This window comes from Falco punctatus (genome assembly GCF_963210335.1).
Source record: "Falco punctatus genome assembly, chromosome: 2".
Lineage (NCBI taxonomy): Eukaryota > Metazoa > Chordata > Aves > Falconiformes > Falconidae > Falco > Falco punctatus.
Window position 1 is genome coordinate 96,267,846 of NC_137581.1, and position 12,406 is coordinate 96,280,251.

The 12,406-nt window shown below is 44.1% G+C and overlaps 1 protein-coding gene across 6 annotated transcripts in view; it reads right to left on the bottom strand.

Annotated features, from left to right (window-relative positions):
• The window catches only part of CLCN4 (chloride voltage-gated channel 4), a 46,448-nt gene extending 36,010 nt beyond the window's left edge, over positions 1-10,438 (bottom strand). Inside the window, exons 1-2 of one of the 6 annotated variants that reach the window (XM_080376918.1) lie at positions 4,163-5,906; positions 3,394-3,538 (exon numbers count right to left, since the gene is read on the bottom strand). In XM_080376918.1, coding sequence (XP_080233044.1) covers positions 3,394-3,538; positions 4,163-4,189 — 172 coding nt within the window. In that variant the 5' untranslated portion in view covers positions 4,190-5,906. The other 5 variants (XM_080376920.1, XM_080376922.1, XM_080376923.1 and 2 more) reach the window with 5 other exon arrangements.
• Positions 10,439-12,406: the final 1,968 nt, after the last annotated feature.

Genomic DNA, 12,406 nt, shown 5'->3' on the forward strand with positions numbered 1-12,406 from the left:
CAACCAGCAGGTCACCATTATAATGCTATAGAAGCCTTTTTAAGTGCGGAAATCAAGTAATCTCCAAGCACCGTGACATGTTTGTCTGAAAGAGAATCAAGCAAGGGAGCTGCAGCCTGGAGAAGGAAACCAAATGCAGAGCAGGTGTCCCTCACCGCGCTGCTGAGCACAAATAAGCTGCTGCAAGATTGAGGAGATTTAAAAAGCAGCAGGTAAGAGGAGTGCCAATTGAACTAGCAATACTTTGCCAGATGAGAGCACGCTCCTACATTTACCAAGGGAAATGACAGTCTGAAGGTGGGATGCTGTGGCTGACACCAGGGGGCTGAAGTTGCAAGTGGAGCTTGAATTCAGTGTCTTGTATACCATGACCAAGAACCGGAATGGAAACCTGAAATGAGGTGAAAGGATAAGACCATGCTATTATTTTGTAACGCTGTGATATTTTGCAGATCATTTATTTCACCCTATACTTCCCAGACAGTGAAGAAGGACCTGTGAAGAACATGCCGTTCAGACTGCTTGCCTGCATAAGGCAGCCCTCCCTGCTACATAAACAAACTTCTGGGAACTCTTGTGCTGAAAGCATTGGCAAGTTTTCCTTATACTACAAGAAAACTACCCAACGTGCTAGTTATATCACATAAAAAATAGCTTCTTGAGTATGTTGTCAATGCCCAGCACATGACAGTATTGTGATGGATAATACCAGGCCAGACCACAAGTATGTAGGGTAATTACAATCTCAGCCTGAATCTACCCCAAAAATACGTGCTACACAACACGTCCAGGGAGAGAAAAATGTGCTAGAGACCGCAGGGACATGGAAGACTGAGAAAACAAACAAAGTTTAAACTAGGTAGCGTACCAATACCTGGAAATTGCAGCTAGCTGAATGATGATCCGCCTTACAGTTCACTTCAGGTACTAACTACACATCTGAAAACAGAGATGTGATACCAGATTATGCAAACCCCAATTTTAGTAAGTAAAACCTAGCTACAGCACTTTTGAACCAAGTACTACAGCATTCCCATCTTAAGTCCTAGCACTAAGCACTACAAGTATCTCTTTCTCTTTATTTTGCATTTATTTATGTCACCTTACTTCAGCATCTGAAATAATCTCTAAAATTTATTTCAGGAGAAGGTAACTTGCCCTCTTGGAGATGCTTGAAAACATGCTTCCAGTTCTACTGGCAGAACTGGACCCTTACACATATAACTCAGTTATATGTATTTGAATGCAATACATACAAGTTAAGGGCAAATTAATCTCATCCAAACATGAATTTTAGCCACGTGTACTGCAGCAATCCACTCCAACGATGGCAAAAGTATGAGCATTCATGATGCGAGTTGTCTCACCCGGCATGAGAAATCTGCACTAGACTCTGGCCACTAAAAACTAGACTCCTTTCATTGCTGATGAGAGGCAGTAAACTCTATACAGATGAAATTTATCAGATCTATTTTAGATATTTACATTACAAAGAGATTGTTTCCCAGAAGTGCTAGTTTCTGTTTACAAAGATGTCAGAGGTAGACATCCACATCTCCTCAAATGAGTCCAACACTACCAATACAAAAGAAAACACTGCAATACCATTACATGCAGAATTAGTAACAAATGCAAGTCACAGTCACTTGAACACCTGAGCACCTAAGAGATTTTGATACTCTGGCAGAGCTTATATACACTGAAAGCTGTTGAATCTTTCTGAGTAACTGACATACGTATTTTCCCCCTTCGTTGTTCTGTGTCTTAGACATCCTTGCTGTCCTTTCCACTACTTTTCCAGATGCTGATGCAACACAATTTGTGCAAGGGCAACCATCTCCTGCTTAGTCCCTCATTCTTTTCCTAATAATTCCTGGCATTCCACCAGCTTTTCCTAGGGCAGACATCCAACATTTTCACTGAGCAGTCTGCTGACTCCAGGCTATGGTCCATGAAACTCAGTGGCCAGTTTGGAGCCCATCATTCTGTGGTCTCTTAGGCACATTCTCCCCATTGCTTTGCCTTTTTTGACTTTGAATTACATCTGCTATTTTATACCCTGAAATACAGTAGAGAGCCTTCTTCAGCATTTAACAGTAAGCTCTCACTTTTACTGGCTAGCTTAGTATATATAGAACTGAACATTTTTGTCAACGCTCTGCTTTAATAATTGTAAACAGGTTCTTGCTGAAAACTGAATGAGGAAACAAAGAAATCTGACTGAATTACATAGTTCCTGAGCTCAGAGGGTTCTGGTTAGCAGATTTCCCTGGATTTAGACCCATGCCAGACTACTGCGGTCCTATAGATGGAACAAAGGCCCAGCAGGGATCAATTCACAAATTGAGAGAGGCCACAGCACTAAACTGGCAATTGTGTTTCTTGATAGAGGCTCTCCTGGCTGCCACATAATCCTAGATACCTTCCAGAAACCTTCGGCCAGGTCAAGCTGATATTCAGTCCCAGATCTCTCAGCTAGCCACGCTTGGCACACAATATTCTGAAGCAGAAAGGAGACATTGCCCTACAAATGCTGGAGGTGCTGTCTGAGAGCAGCTGGAAGTAAGGGTCAAAAGACCAAAAAGATTGGCCCCTGAGGTTTGATGACTATCGGATAATTTGTATTTAACCACTGAAGCCTCCTACATAAAGAAAGCAGAGATTAGTGCAAACAACCTACAGAAGCCAGAGTGCAAACACAGGGAGCTGCCCGACAGGCTGGGACACACCAACAACCACAGCAGGTACTGCATGGACTGCAGGTCTCTTCTGTTACATTTACTCACTTGTTTTTTTTTTTAAAGAACCAGAAGTATTATCATATTTAAGGTCATGGGTTTTCTGCAGGTCTCACAGTGAGTAAACTCATCATGTGATTGGGACCAGTTGTACGATACACTGCAGCTTGGAGCCAAGTTTTATAGAAGAGAGATAAATTACATTTACAATGGGAACGCTGACAACCTCTCAGCTTTATAGCACTATTACAGTACGTGCGAATGTAGAAGCCACAGCCAGAAGAGCTCTATTGATGAACTGACATTCTAGGTATTATGTTGACTGACTGGTCGGATTTGAAACGTATTTGACATGGCAAGCACAGACCAAAACATCCCATGTTTCAAAGAAGCTGAAAAGTATACTGATGGGAAACAACCAGCTGAACCGTCATCAAAGGAAAAGTCTTGGCCCTGGCCTATTGCTATTAGACATGCTAGTTCCATGCTATGTTCTCCTCATCCTGTTTTCTGTTTTAATTGGATACATTGCACTGAGGCAGGCAGTACATTTTTTTAATGCAAGTCCAACGAGTTTCAAGTTACTTTCAACAGATCACAGTTACTGAATTACTTCAACACTTCAAAAGTTTCTAGCAGATGAACATTCACCTACATGCTTTCATCTGTGTGCCGCTTTCCTTGAAGACAGTAGTGGGGGAGTTGCAATGTGAAACATCACAGTGTGCAGGCAGCAAAGCACACCTCTCTTCAGCGACTCTTCTGCTGTAGCATAAGGAAGAAGTGAACCCGGCAAGAGGCTGGGGGAAGAAAACAGAAGCCTGAAGGCCAGTTGCAAGTTCCTTAATTCACATTAGTTTGGAGTGACTTTTCCAGGGTGTTCAAAGTATCACCTGTCCCGTATCTTCCAAATGTGGCATGAGTTAGCTGACACACAAAAGCAGAAGACAGTGCATCTCAGGACTTTTCTAAGCTCTGGCACCAATACACATACAATGATATACGTACAATACTAAAACGAGGAGATTCTACTCCAGACACAATGCTTTTGAAGTGATTCATGGTCATTTCAATTATGACTCCATCAGGCTGAGCATGCCACTGATCTGAATGGTTGGTCAGATTAGCACTGCTCATACGGCATGACATGATGGCAGGTACTGCACAAACTAAGGAGCACGGGGGCTGTGAAAATCCACGGGATTTTCTGTAGTACTCAATAATGAACAACGCAGTCTTACTGGTTTACTAACTGGCAATCATCACAAGCCCCCTTGGCGCTGACGGATGGTTTGCCACTCGCTGTGCCCTTAATACTTGTATTGACTGTTCCTAGTACCATATTTTCAAAACAGCCAAGCATGGTGTCCCAGCCTCATGGCTGTCACCTGCTCAATGCGATCTGTCGAGCAAAGGCACCTCACCTTGAGAGCTGGGTTCTTTGCCAGCATCCACCCACCCCTCAGTCCCAAGGGATTTAGACACAGCCACAGAGATGGACGCAGAGCATCCTCCACACAGGCCTCGAATCCAGGCAGTTGGGAGGCCAGCGCTGCTTGCAGCGTGAGCTGAAGAGGTCAGCGTTGAGAAGGAGTCCTAAAAGGATGAGGCTGAGAGAGAAAGTTCCTAGAGCTGGGCACAGTTACACCACAGGTCTTAAGAACTACCTGGCCAGAGAAAATGGGGCCTGGTAGCTGAGGAAGTCAGCAAGCAAGATTGTTAAGAGACACCTTGAAAGACATGAATGGAAAGTACAGGGATATGATTAGGGGTGTATGTCTTTTGGGGAGGGGTTGGAGAATGAGGTCTGTTTAGTCTGGAGCCAGGAAGGCCAAGGGGGGGTGTTGTGTTTGTGTGTAATTCCCCTTCCACTGCCTGCCACGTAGGAGAAGACAGTCTAGAAACAGCGATGTGACATCACACCCTACAGGATATAGGAGGCAGGGAAATGGTTATGAAACATTCTTCTAAACAAGAATTAAGATGCTGTTGGGTAGCAAGGAAGATGTCTTCAGCAAAAGCAAGCAGGCTGACTCATTGGCAAGTTAAACAGGTGGTTTTCTGCAGGTCAGAAAATACCCATGAGCAATTTAAGACTATTCACCTTAGAAGCCTCAGACTGAACAAGCCGATTGATTTATTGACCTTCTGTTTTAACAACGGTATTTAAAAAAAATAAATATTACAATGGCTTTGGATCAGAGCAAGGTTCAGGGTCCTGGAAAACACTGAACCCAGTTACAGGCCTTTTTGGAAACATAATACGGCACACTAGAAGTGGAGAATAATTAAGTTGGGAAAATACAGAGGGAAGATGGGATATTAAAATTGGCAGATGCCTTTCCTGCAATTCAAGGACTAATTCCACAGCCTCTGTATACGAGTAAATAGCACTGCAAACCCTGAGCCTCCTGCCACACAAGCACAGGCAGGCTGCAATATTGGAAACGTTACTGTAAAATATTGCAGCATCCTACTGCATGGCCCCACCATCACATATTAAGGAGTTTCCTGCTATGAGAGTGTGGGCAAGCTAAACACAGTCGCATCTTTGATGTGCAGCTTTACCCTGAGTAACCTCTATGGAAAAAATTATGAAGCCACAGCAGAGCTCAAAAAAGACAGGGCACCAGATCACAGGGGAGAGTGCCCAGGAGAGAAAGGGAAAGCGCAAGGGAACATTTGGGATAAATGGTGGAAAATTGAGGCAGAAAAGGCTCTTCCAGACCAAACCGCAGCTTCTGACCACCTCTCCTCAACCACCACACATGCTTATGGGGTGAGTGCAGAGGACGTAACAGGGCTGGCCAGGAGCATAGGTGAAGGGAGGCATGGAGGGAGATGGGGCACACCAGCGCACCCCAGGAGCTGATAACCAACCATCGGGGCTTTCCAACCCTTCAGCAACAGCCACACTCTGTCTTCTTTTCTCCTTCTGGGAGGCCTCTGGTCACCACGCTTCTCTTCCTCCAAGGGAAAAACCTTACCCCAGTGTCCTGCACCCCACTCCATCCCAGGACAACGCTCCCTTTAGAAACCAATTCCTTTTGGTATGAAGTATCATGTGTCTGATCTCTGTTCAAGATTTCTTGGAAAGTCTGAGCAAAATTAGTCCAGCTGCTGAGTTATGTCAGAAAGGAAAGGAGGGGGGGAAATCCCAGCTCTTTCCCTGTGAGCTTCAAGTGGAATTTTGGCTCTATATAAGAAAATGTTAAACTCACGTCTCTGGTTCCAGTGAGTCTTAAAGGTCCCTCCAATAAATTTAGTTGTTAGCGTAGATGTCAGGGCTGTGGAAAAAGCAGGAGGGAAGCATTGCTGACTCTGGAACATCCATCTGCATTTTTCAAACAGAGCTGAAACATCTCTATTAAAGGATGCTCTTCTGCTAACAGTCCATCAGCTTGGGCAGATGAGCCCCATGGGCCTGCATAAATCCCACATGCCCTTGTTTCTTGAAGGAAACAAGATTTGATTAGATAAAATTCAGAAAGCCTTCAGCATCTGGGGTAAAAATCAAAACTTCAAAGACCAGACAGACTGGAAATCCAGCTACCAGTGTAGCAACATATATAGTTTCTGTTCTTGATTTCCCTCTAGTCCGTCCCCTTCTTCACAAAAAAGAGGGGTAATTTCCCTCCTGGAGCAGCTATTTTTACTGCCAGAGAGCTCCAAGCCAGGGCTGAAGGGTCAGGATTCCTATGCAGTTTTCCTCCTCATGCCACACAGCTGAGCTTTGCAGCACCAGGTTTGGTTTTTCAGTGCTGCTCTGTCTCCTCCCTCAGAAAATGATGGGATTAAGGGGGGGCAGGGGAGCGGAACAGTTCTTGGACTGCAAAAAAGGCAAATACATTCAGAGAGAACAGAGTTTCACTGTCAGAAGGGAAATGCCCTAGTATATAGTCACTCCTAAAAAGCTCTCCCCATAAATGGGGTGTTCAATGGCATTAAACACACCTCACTGAAAACCTTTTTAAGCCTTCAGCTTGAAATAAAGCTGATAAACCTGTAGTAGAAAAGCCATTAATCTGTTCTACCACGTCACTTCTCATGATTTGAGTCGAGGCAGTGAGTCACTTTCACACAGAGAGGGTAACATTTTCCTGCTTGATGCCGATGGGCTGCACAGTTACAGACAAGGTACTTCGCACCGCCAAAAGGAAGCTCCCCCACCCACAAGACAGGGAAAACTTTTCCTTGGGGTGATGTTTGAGAGCAACACGTCAAAAGTGGTTTAGAAATAGAAGCCTACAGAACGCTGCCAGCGTTCCTCTTTGGGCATTAATGATTGTATGTGATTTTTTTCTGTTCTGCCGGGCTAGAGATGAAGACATCGGAATACCTGGTGTGTATGTATGCACAGGCACACAAATGAATTCGGCTCCTGACCTACAGCCTGATCCCATTTCATTAGATGGGAAAAACCCAACACACACACACACTCTTCGAGCACCCTGCAAGCTGCAGCCTGATAGCAAAAGCAAACTGGAAAAGGACTGGTACCTATGCGCACTATGTCACTGTTTGAAGGTTGCGCACCATGCCAAGCCGAGAGCAGCTCAGACCTAAGAGAGGCTCACGCGACACAGCACCGACCACCAACACACGCGAGAGTGCCCTGAACCACAGGTGAGCCAGGGGGTGGGAGCCTCCCCCTTCCCCCTGCACAAGCCCTGGGCTGCAGTCGGGATCCCGCTCACTATCCTCTCCAGGCCAACAGACAACTTCATGATGAAGCAGTTCCCAGATCCAGGAGGTTATGGCATTCTGGAGAGCCTGTTTGCTCCAGGTAGATGGTAAGGACCCAACCCCACGCAAACATTCCCCTCCAACACCATCTCCTCCCTCCTCGTCTAGTCATTGTTTAAAAGCCACCAGCCACTACCTTTGACAAGGTACTACCTTTACAAGGCAGCCCCCAGCCCGCACAGGCACTCAGCACCCGTGGGCATGGGTGAGCCAGGGCACGGCACCACGGTGCTTCTGGGCAGAGAGCCCTCCAGCTAGGGATGTTTCCAGGGTCACCCATTTTATACTAAACAACTGCTAGAGGACTAAATCCTTCATCTCTGAGTTGCCCCAGCATAAATTTTAACGCCGGCACCTTGTCTTTTGTTGCACAACAGATGCCTGACTCAGACTAGGAGACCAGGAGAACCACCACCCCGCACATATTTCCATAGGGTATTTAAATATGCCCCGGGGGGGGGAGAACCCATTGCATTTTTATAACCCATGTGTGGCAGCCCTGCTGTGCACTTCACATAGGCGAAGAGCCAAGCCTCATCACACCTGGTGAGCAAGAGCACAGCTTGATCACCGGGACCAGTGCTGGAGAGAACTGACTCAGCCTTGACTTCAGAGGGAGTCAGGAGAACAAACCCAGCATGGGTGCTGTCGGGATGCAAACCCCTGCCACCTCATGTCAGTCTTGGAAAAAAACCCAGAGGTTCTGTTGGAGAAAAATATTTTTTTTTTAACTATAATAATCAGTTATGAAGAACCATTGTCCTTTCTTACTTCAATAATTCATCATATCCTTCCCTCCCCTTCATTTTCTGATCCTGACACGACTGCATACCTGATCACTAGAAACCAGACCTTATCTCTCACCGGGATGTACAGCTTCCTTCAGCACAGGAGATCCAGTCTCCCCCATGAGTGTATGGGTGAGCACACAGAGACCCTACGCCTGCCAGATTTTCAGATTTTTCCAATAGTGGGAAAAATTCATTTGAACAAAGAACAGGATTTTCAAGAATAAGAAAACTTCCTGCAGGCTGGGAGTGAAAAGTCACCTGACTTTCTGCCTGGTGAAGCTGCGGCTGAGTCATCCTCCATTCTCTGGCAAAGGCACAGAATTATTTATCAGAATTCTTAAAGAAAAGGTGTCATTTCATTTTTCTGACTAGCATAAGCTCAAAAACTAATGCATCTTCTTGCATTCTAGCATTTATATTAGAATAATTTTTAAAAGTAGTAAAATATTTTTTAAAACCTAATATACATTTAAAAAGCAATACAGAAGAGAAAAAGAAACCACAGAAAAGTCACCGTTTTTTCTCCACAAATACATGTCTTCATATATTTGTATAGAGTGCGTAGTTAAACACCCACACCAGGAAAAGAAAGCAGACTCTGGACTTTGCTTATGTAAATACCAACAGTCAAAAAAACCAGTTTAGCATGGATTTTTATGCCTTTTGGTGATTAGCATTTTGTGTAAGAAGTAAAAACCTGCTTGTCATCTTGCATGTTCCTCCTGGAAAATAATTTTTCACGCTTCTGTTAGATGACAAGCAAAACCTACCTTACACTACAGCAAATTATGCAGGAAACCTGCCGGACTAAGTACTCTGAAACCACATCAGCAAAAATTAACAGTAAAGGAAAAGCCTCTTTCCCCAAATACATCTATAACCCCCTAAGCAAGTTAATCCTCATTCCTTTATAAGCTTAGACACATCTGTCTGTACAATAACTTCCTTTAGGCATCCAGGAAAAAATAAACCACCAAAAAACCAACAACAAAACAAAACAGGGAATGCAAGCGAAACACTATTGCTGCTTTCTCTCTCTGCATGACTGGATGATGATGGCTGCTCACGTAAATACAGAATTCAGCAGACACCCGAAGGAGCCATAGCAAAATACAGGGACAAAGGGCCTTCTTCAGCTTTAAAGCTCCATCTGGCAGCATTTCTAACGGAGATGTCAGCCGGGAGATCAGCACAGAGCCAGCAGGCAGCCTCTGCACCTGCAACCCCTCTGCTTGCAGAGAAACTGTGCCGCTTTATTTTCAGCTGAAACTCTGCCCAACAGAGCTGGAGCTCTAGGATGGCAGCACTCGAGCAATTGGGAAATCAATTTTTCAAAGAATTATGCTGCTTACCTGCAATGCAACATCATTTAGCCCAGTCCCAAAGATTTTAATAGCATCCTTTCTTGGGTGGTATGGCTGCAAAAGCAGTGATGTCATGGGGAGGAAGCAGTAACAATCACGTGACTGCATCCTCAGTCTATAGGATATCTGACAGGAGACGGGGACAGAGGGAGATGGACCAGGCTGTAATCCCACAGGATTAAACTGCAAGCCTCTTTACCCTGCCCTACCTACTCGGTCACCATTAGAACACGTGCGCCTGTTTTCCTCCCTAACCTGAGCTAATTATTTTTGAAAGGGGTTGTGGATTTTTTTGCGACAGCAACAACAATACATTTTTCGTGAGGAAAAAGCACGGTAAGTACGCAATGTGCACACCAAGAAGCATTCCTGTTGACGCCACAGCAACACCCAGGTGTCGGATTTTCTTTCTTTCATCTCTTAAGAAATATGTCATCGCAGCAGCTTGGAAATGAGAGAAACCACAATTTCACCATCCCTTGCGTTTTTCCTTCTCCCAGTGCTCCATTTCAAGCTTAACCAGACCGACTTCCTTCTACCTTCTGCATCACGTTCAAGCTCTGCAAGCTTACCTCAAGGGTTTCACCCCTATTACCTTCCCTTCTTTGTTCTCCCCACCAGCCAGCCAGGCAGCCCTCCACTTGCAGACTTCTGCCTTTTCTTCAATGCAACTGTCACTGCTTGAGATTGTCCTATATGCCAGCCATCTCTTCCTTTTCAAAACTTCTGTTTTAGTTTTTCCATCAAATATTTAAAAACTAGAACATCCTAAAATGGTGGGGGGGGGGGGGGGGGGGGAAGGCAATTGGCCTGTCACATTTTGGTTAACTATTACATCTCAGAATCATATTTTGGGGGGATCTGGGGGTTGTGTTTTCTTAATTTGGGTTTGTTTGGTTTGCTTTTTTAAACGATTTTATTATACTCTACAATGTATTTGAGCTCTAAAATGAAATAATAATTTCCAAAGTTCTGACTCTACATACTGTGCACAAGCCACTAGGCTCACGTTCCACAAGGCACAACAGGTTGTAACTGTTCTTGGTAAAGATTGTGTACGTGTTTGTACATGTGCAATGTGTTTTATTTCAGGACATTCACCTTACTGCTCGTTTTCTCATATTTAAATATTGTGCAGACTGGTTTTACCCCTAAGGGTATCCAGGGATGTGCTTTGTATTACCAAGCAGATGCAACAGCTAGGCAGAGGGAGATCTTGCACAAGCCACGAAAACATCCAGGGGTGAAGGAAGGCACACGCATGACTTCCACTCACCTCAAAGGCTAAGGAATGCAGTTCTGGAAGACCTTTTAGTCCCAGTGTGTTTAAGCAGGTATTTATGGATGCACGAAGCAGGTAGCCCCGGCCCAGCAAAGCCAGCCAGTTGACACAGGGTGTACAAACCCCTTTTTCAGAATGGCTATACGGCTCCTCCAAGTGTTGTCTATAAGCTGAAGAAAGTTCTTGTACTCCTTATTTCTGGTACGGACTCCCCATACAGAAGCCACCTGTTGGATTTTATTGTGAAATTTGAACACTCAGCTTGCTTCACCTGAAGTTCTCATACCTTTCTGGAGTGAGGAGCACACCTTGAGAGAAGAGATTTGATTAATCCCTTCACAGACAGCACAGCAGATCACAGCTCTCTACCACTCCCCGATCAGTAACAGCCCCAGGCCTATTATAACAATGTCAGTGAGGTTTGGAAAAGCGATAAAAGCCCTAACTTCCCGCCATGGGCTGTTCTTTGGGCCCGTTAAAATCAGTATTAATAGGCCAACTGAATGCTGTGGAGGAAGTTAAATTAAGCGCTCAGTGTTTGTTTATTTTCTTGATAACGTATCTGCAATTTGCCTTAATCAGTTTATGAGGGGGAAATACGGAAAACAGCAAGTTGCTTTTAATTGGTCAGACACAAACATCTGCACCCGGGAACTTCTGTGCCACAAGACACACACTGTAACACAAACACCGTGCCCTAGACACAGAATAGTAAATTTTGTGCACTAACCAAGTGAGCACAAGGGTCTCAATTCCTCTTTTTTTTATCCTGGACGGACTTTCCTCAGTTCACTTCCTAATTTTTCCTTGCCTATTACCACAGTTGAACTCAATGAGTCTGCTGCTGAATGTGTATTTTTAGTTGGATGGTCTAACCGTAAAAAAACTAAAGGGACAGAATACCTAATTCTCTATAGAAATTGTGATTCTATAACCTAGATATGTATGTTCACATTTAAGAGATTATTAGAAATAATAAGAAACCAGAAACATTCCTAAGAAGCTTTTAACTCCAAGAATACTGAGATTTTCCAAAGTGCAAGCAAATCACTTAACTGACATTTACAGATTCCAAAACCAAATCAGCTTTACTCTTTGGTATTTTCTTCCAATGATACTCTGTCAACTGTGTGGTCTCAGGAAAAAAAAAATACTCTTCACATAATGTTTTTGGAAAGATTGTTCTTGCTTTTGCTAGCCTGCAGTTTCTCAAGTCTCTCTGTAAATACATTTTCCTCCTCTCAAAGGAGACTGGAGTCAAAACACACTGTAAAGTGCCCTCTTCCCTAAAAATTCAAACTTCAGTTTTACATCCACTGGAAACAAAATACATAGTTCACATACTTCCTAGAAAGAAAAATTGCTCTTTTTTATACAGCATTTGTCTTGCAAAGCACTTACAAGAACCGCAGCAAGAAATACATATAAGACTTCATTCTTATAACAGAACGCCCATATCAACATACCCGTTATAGCTTTTGTTGT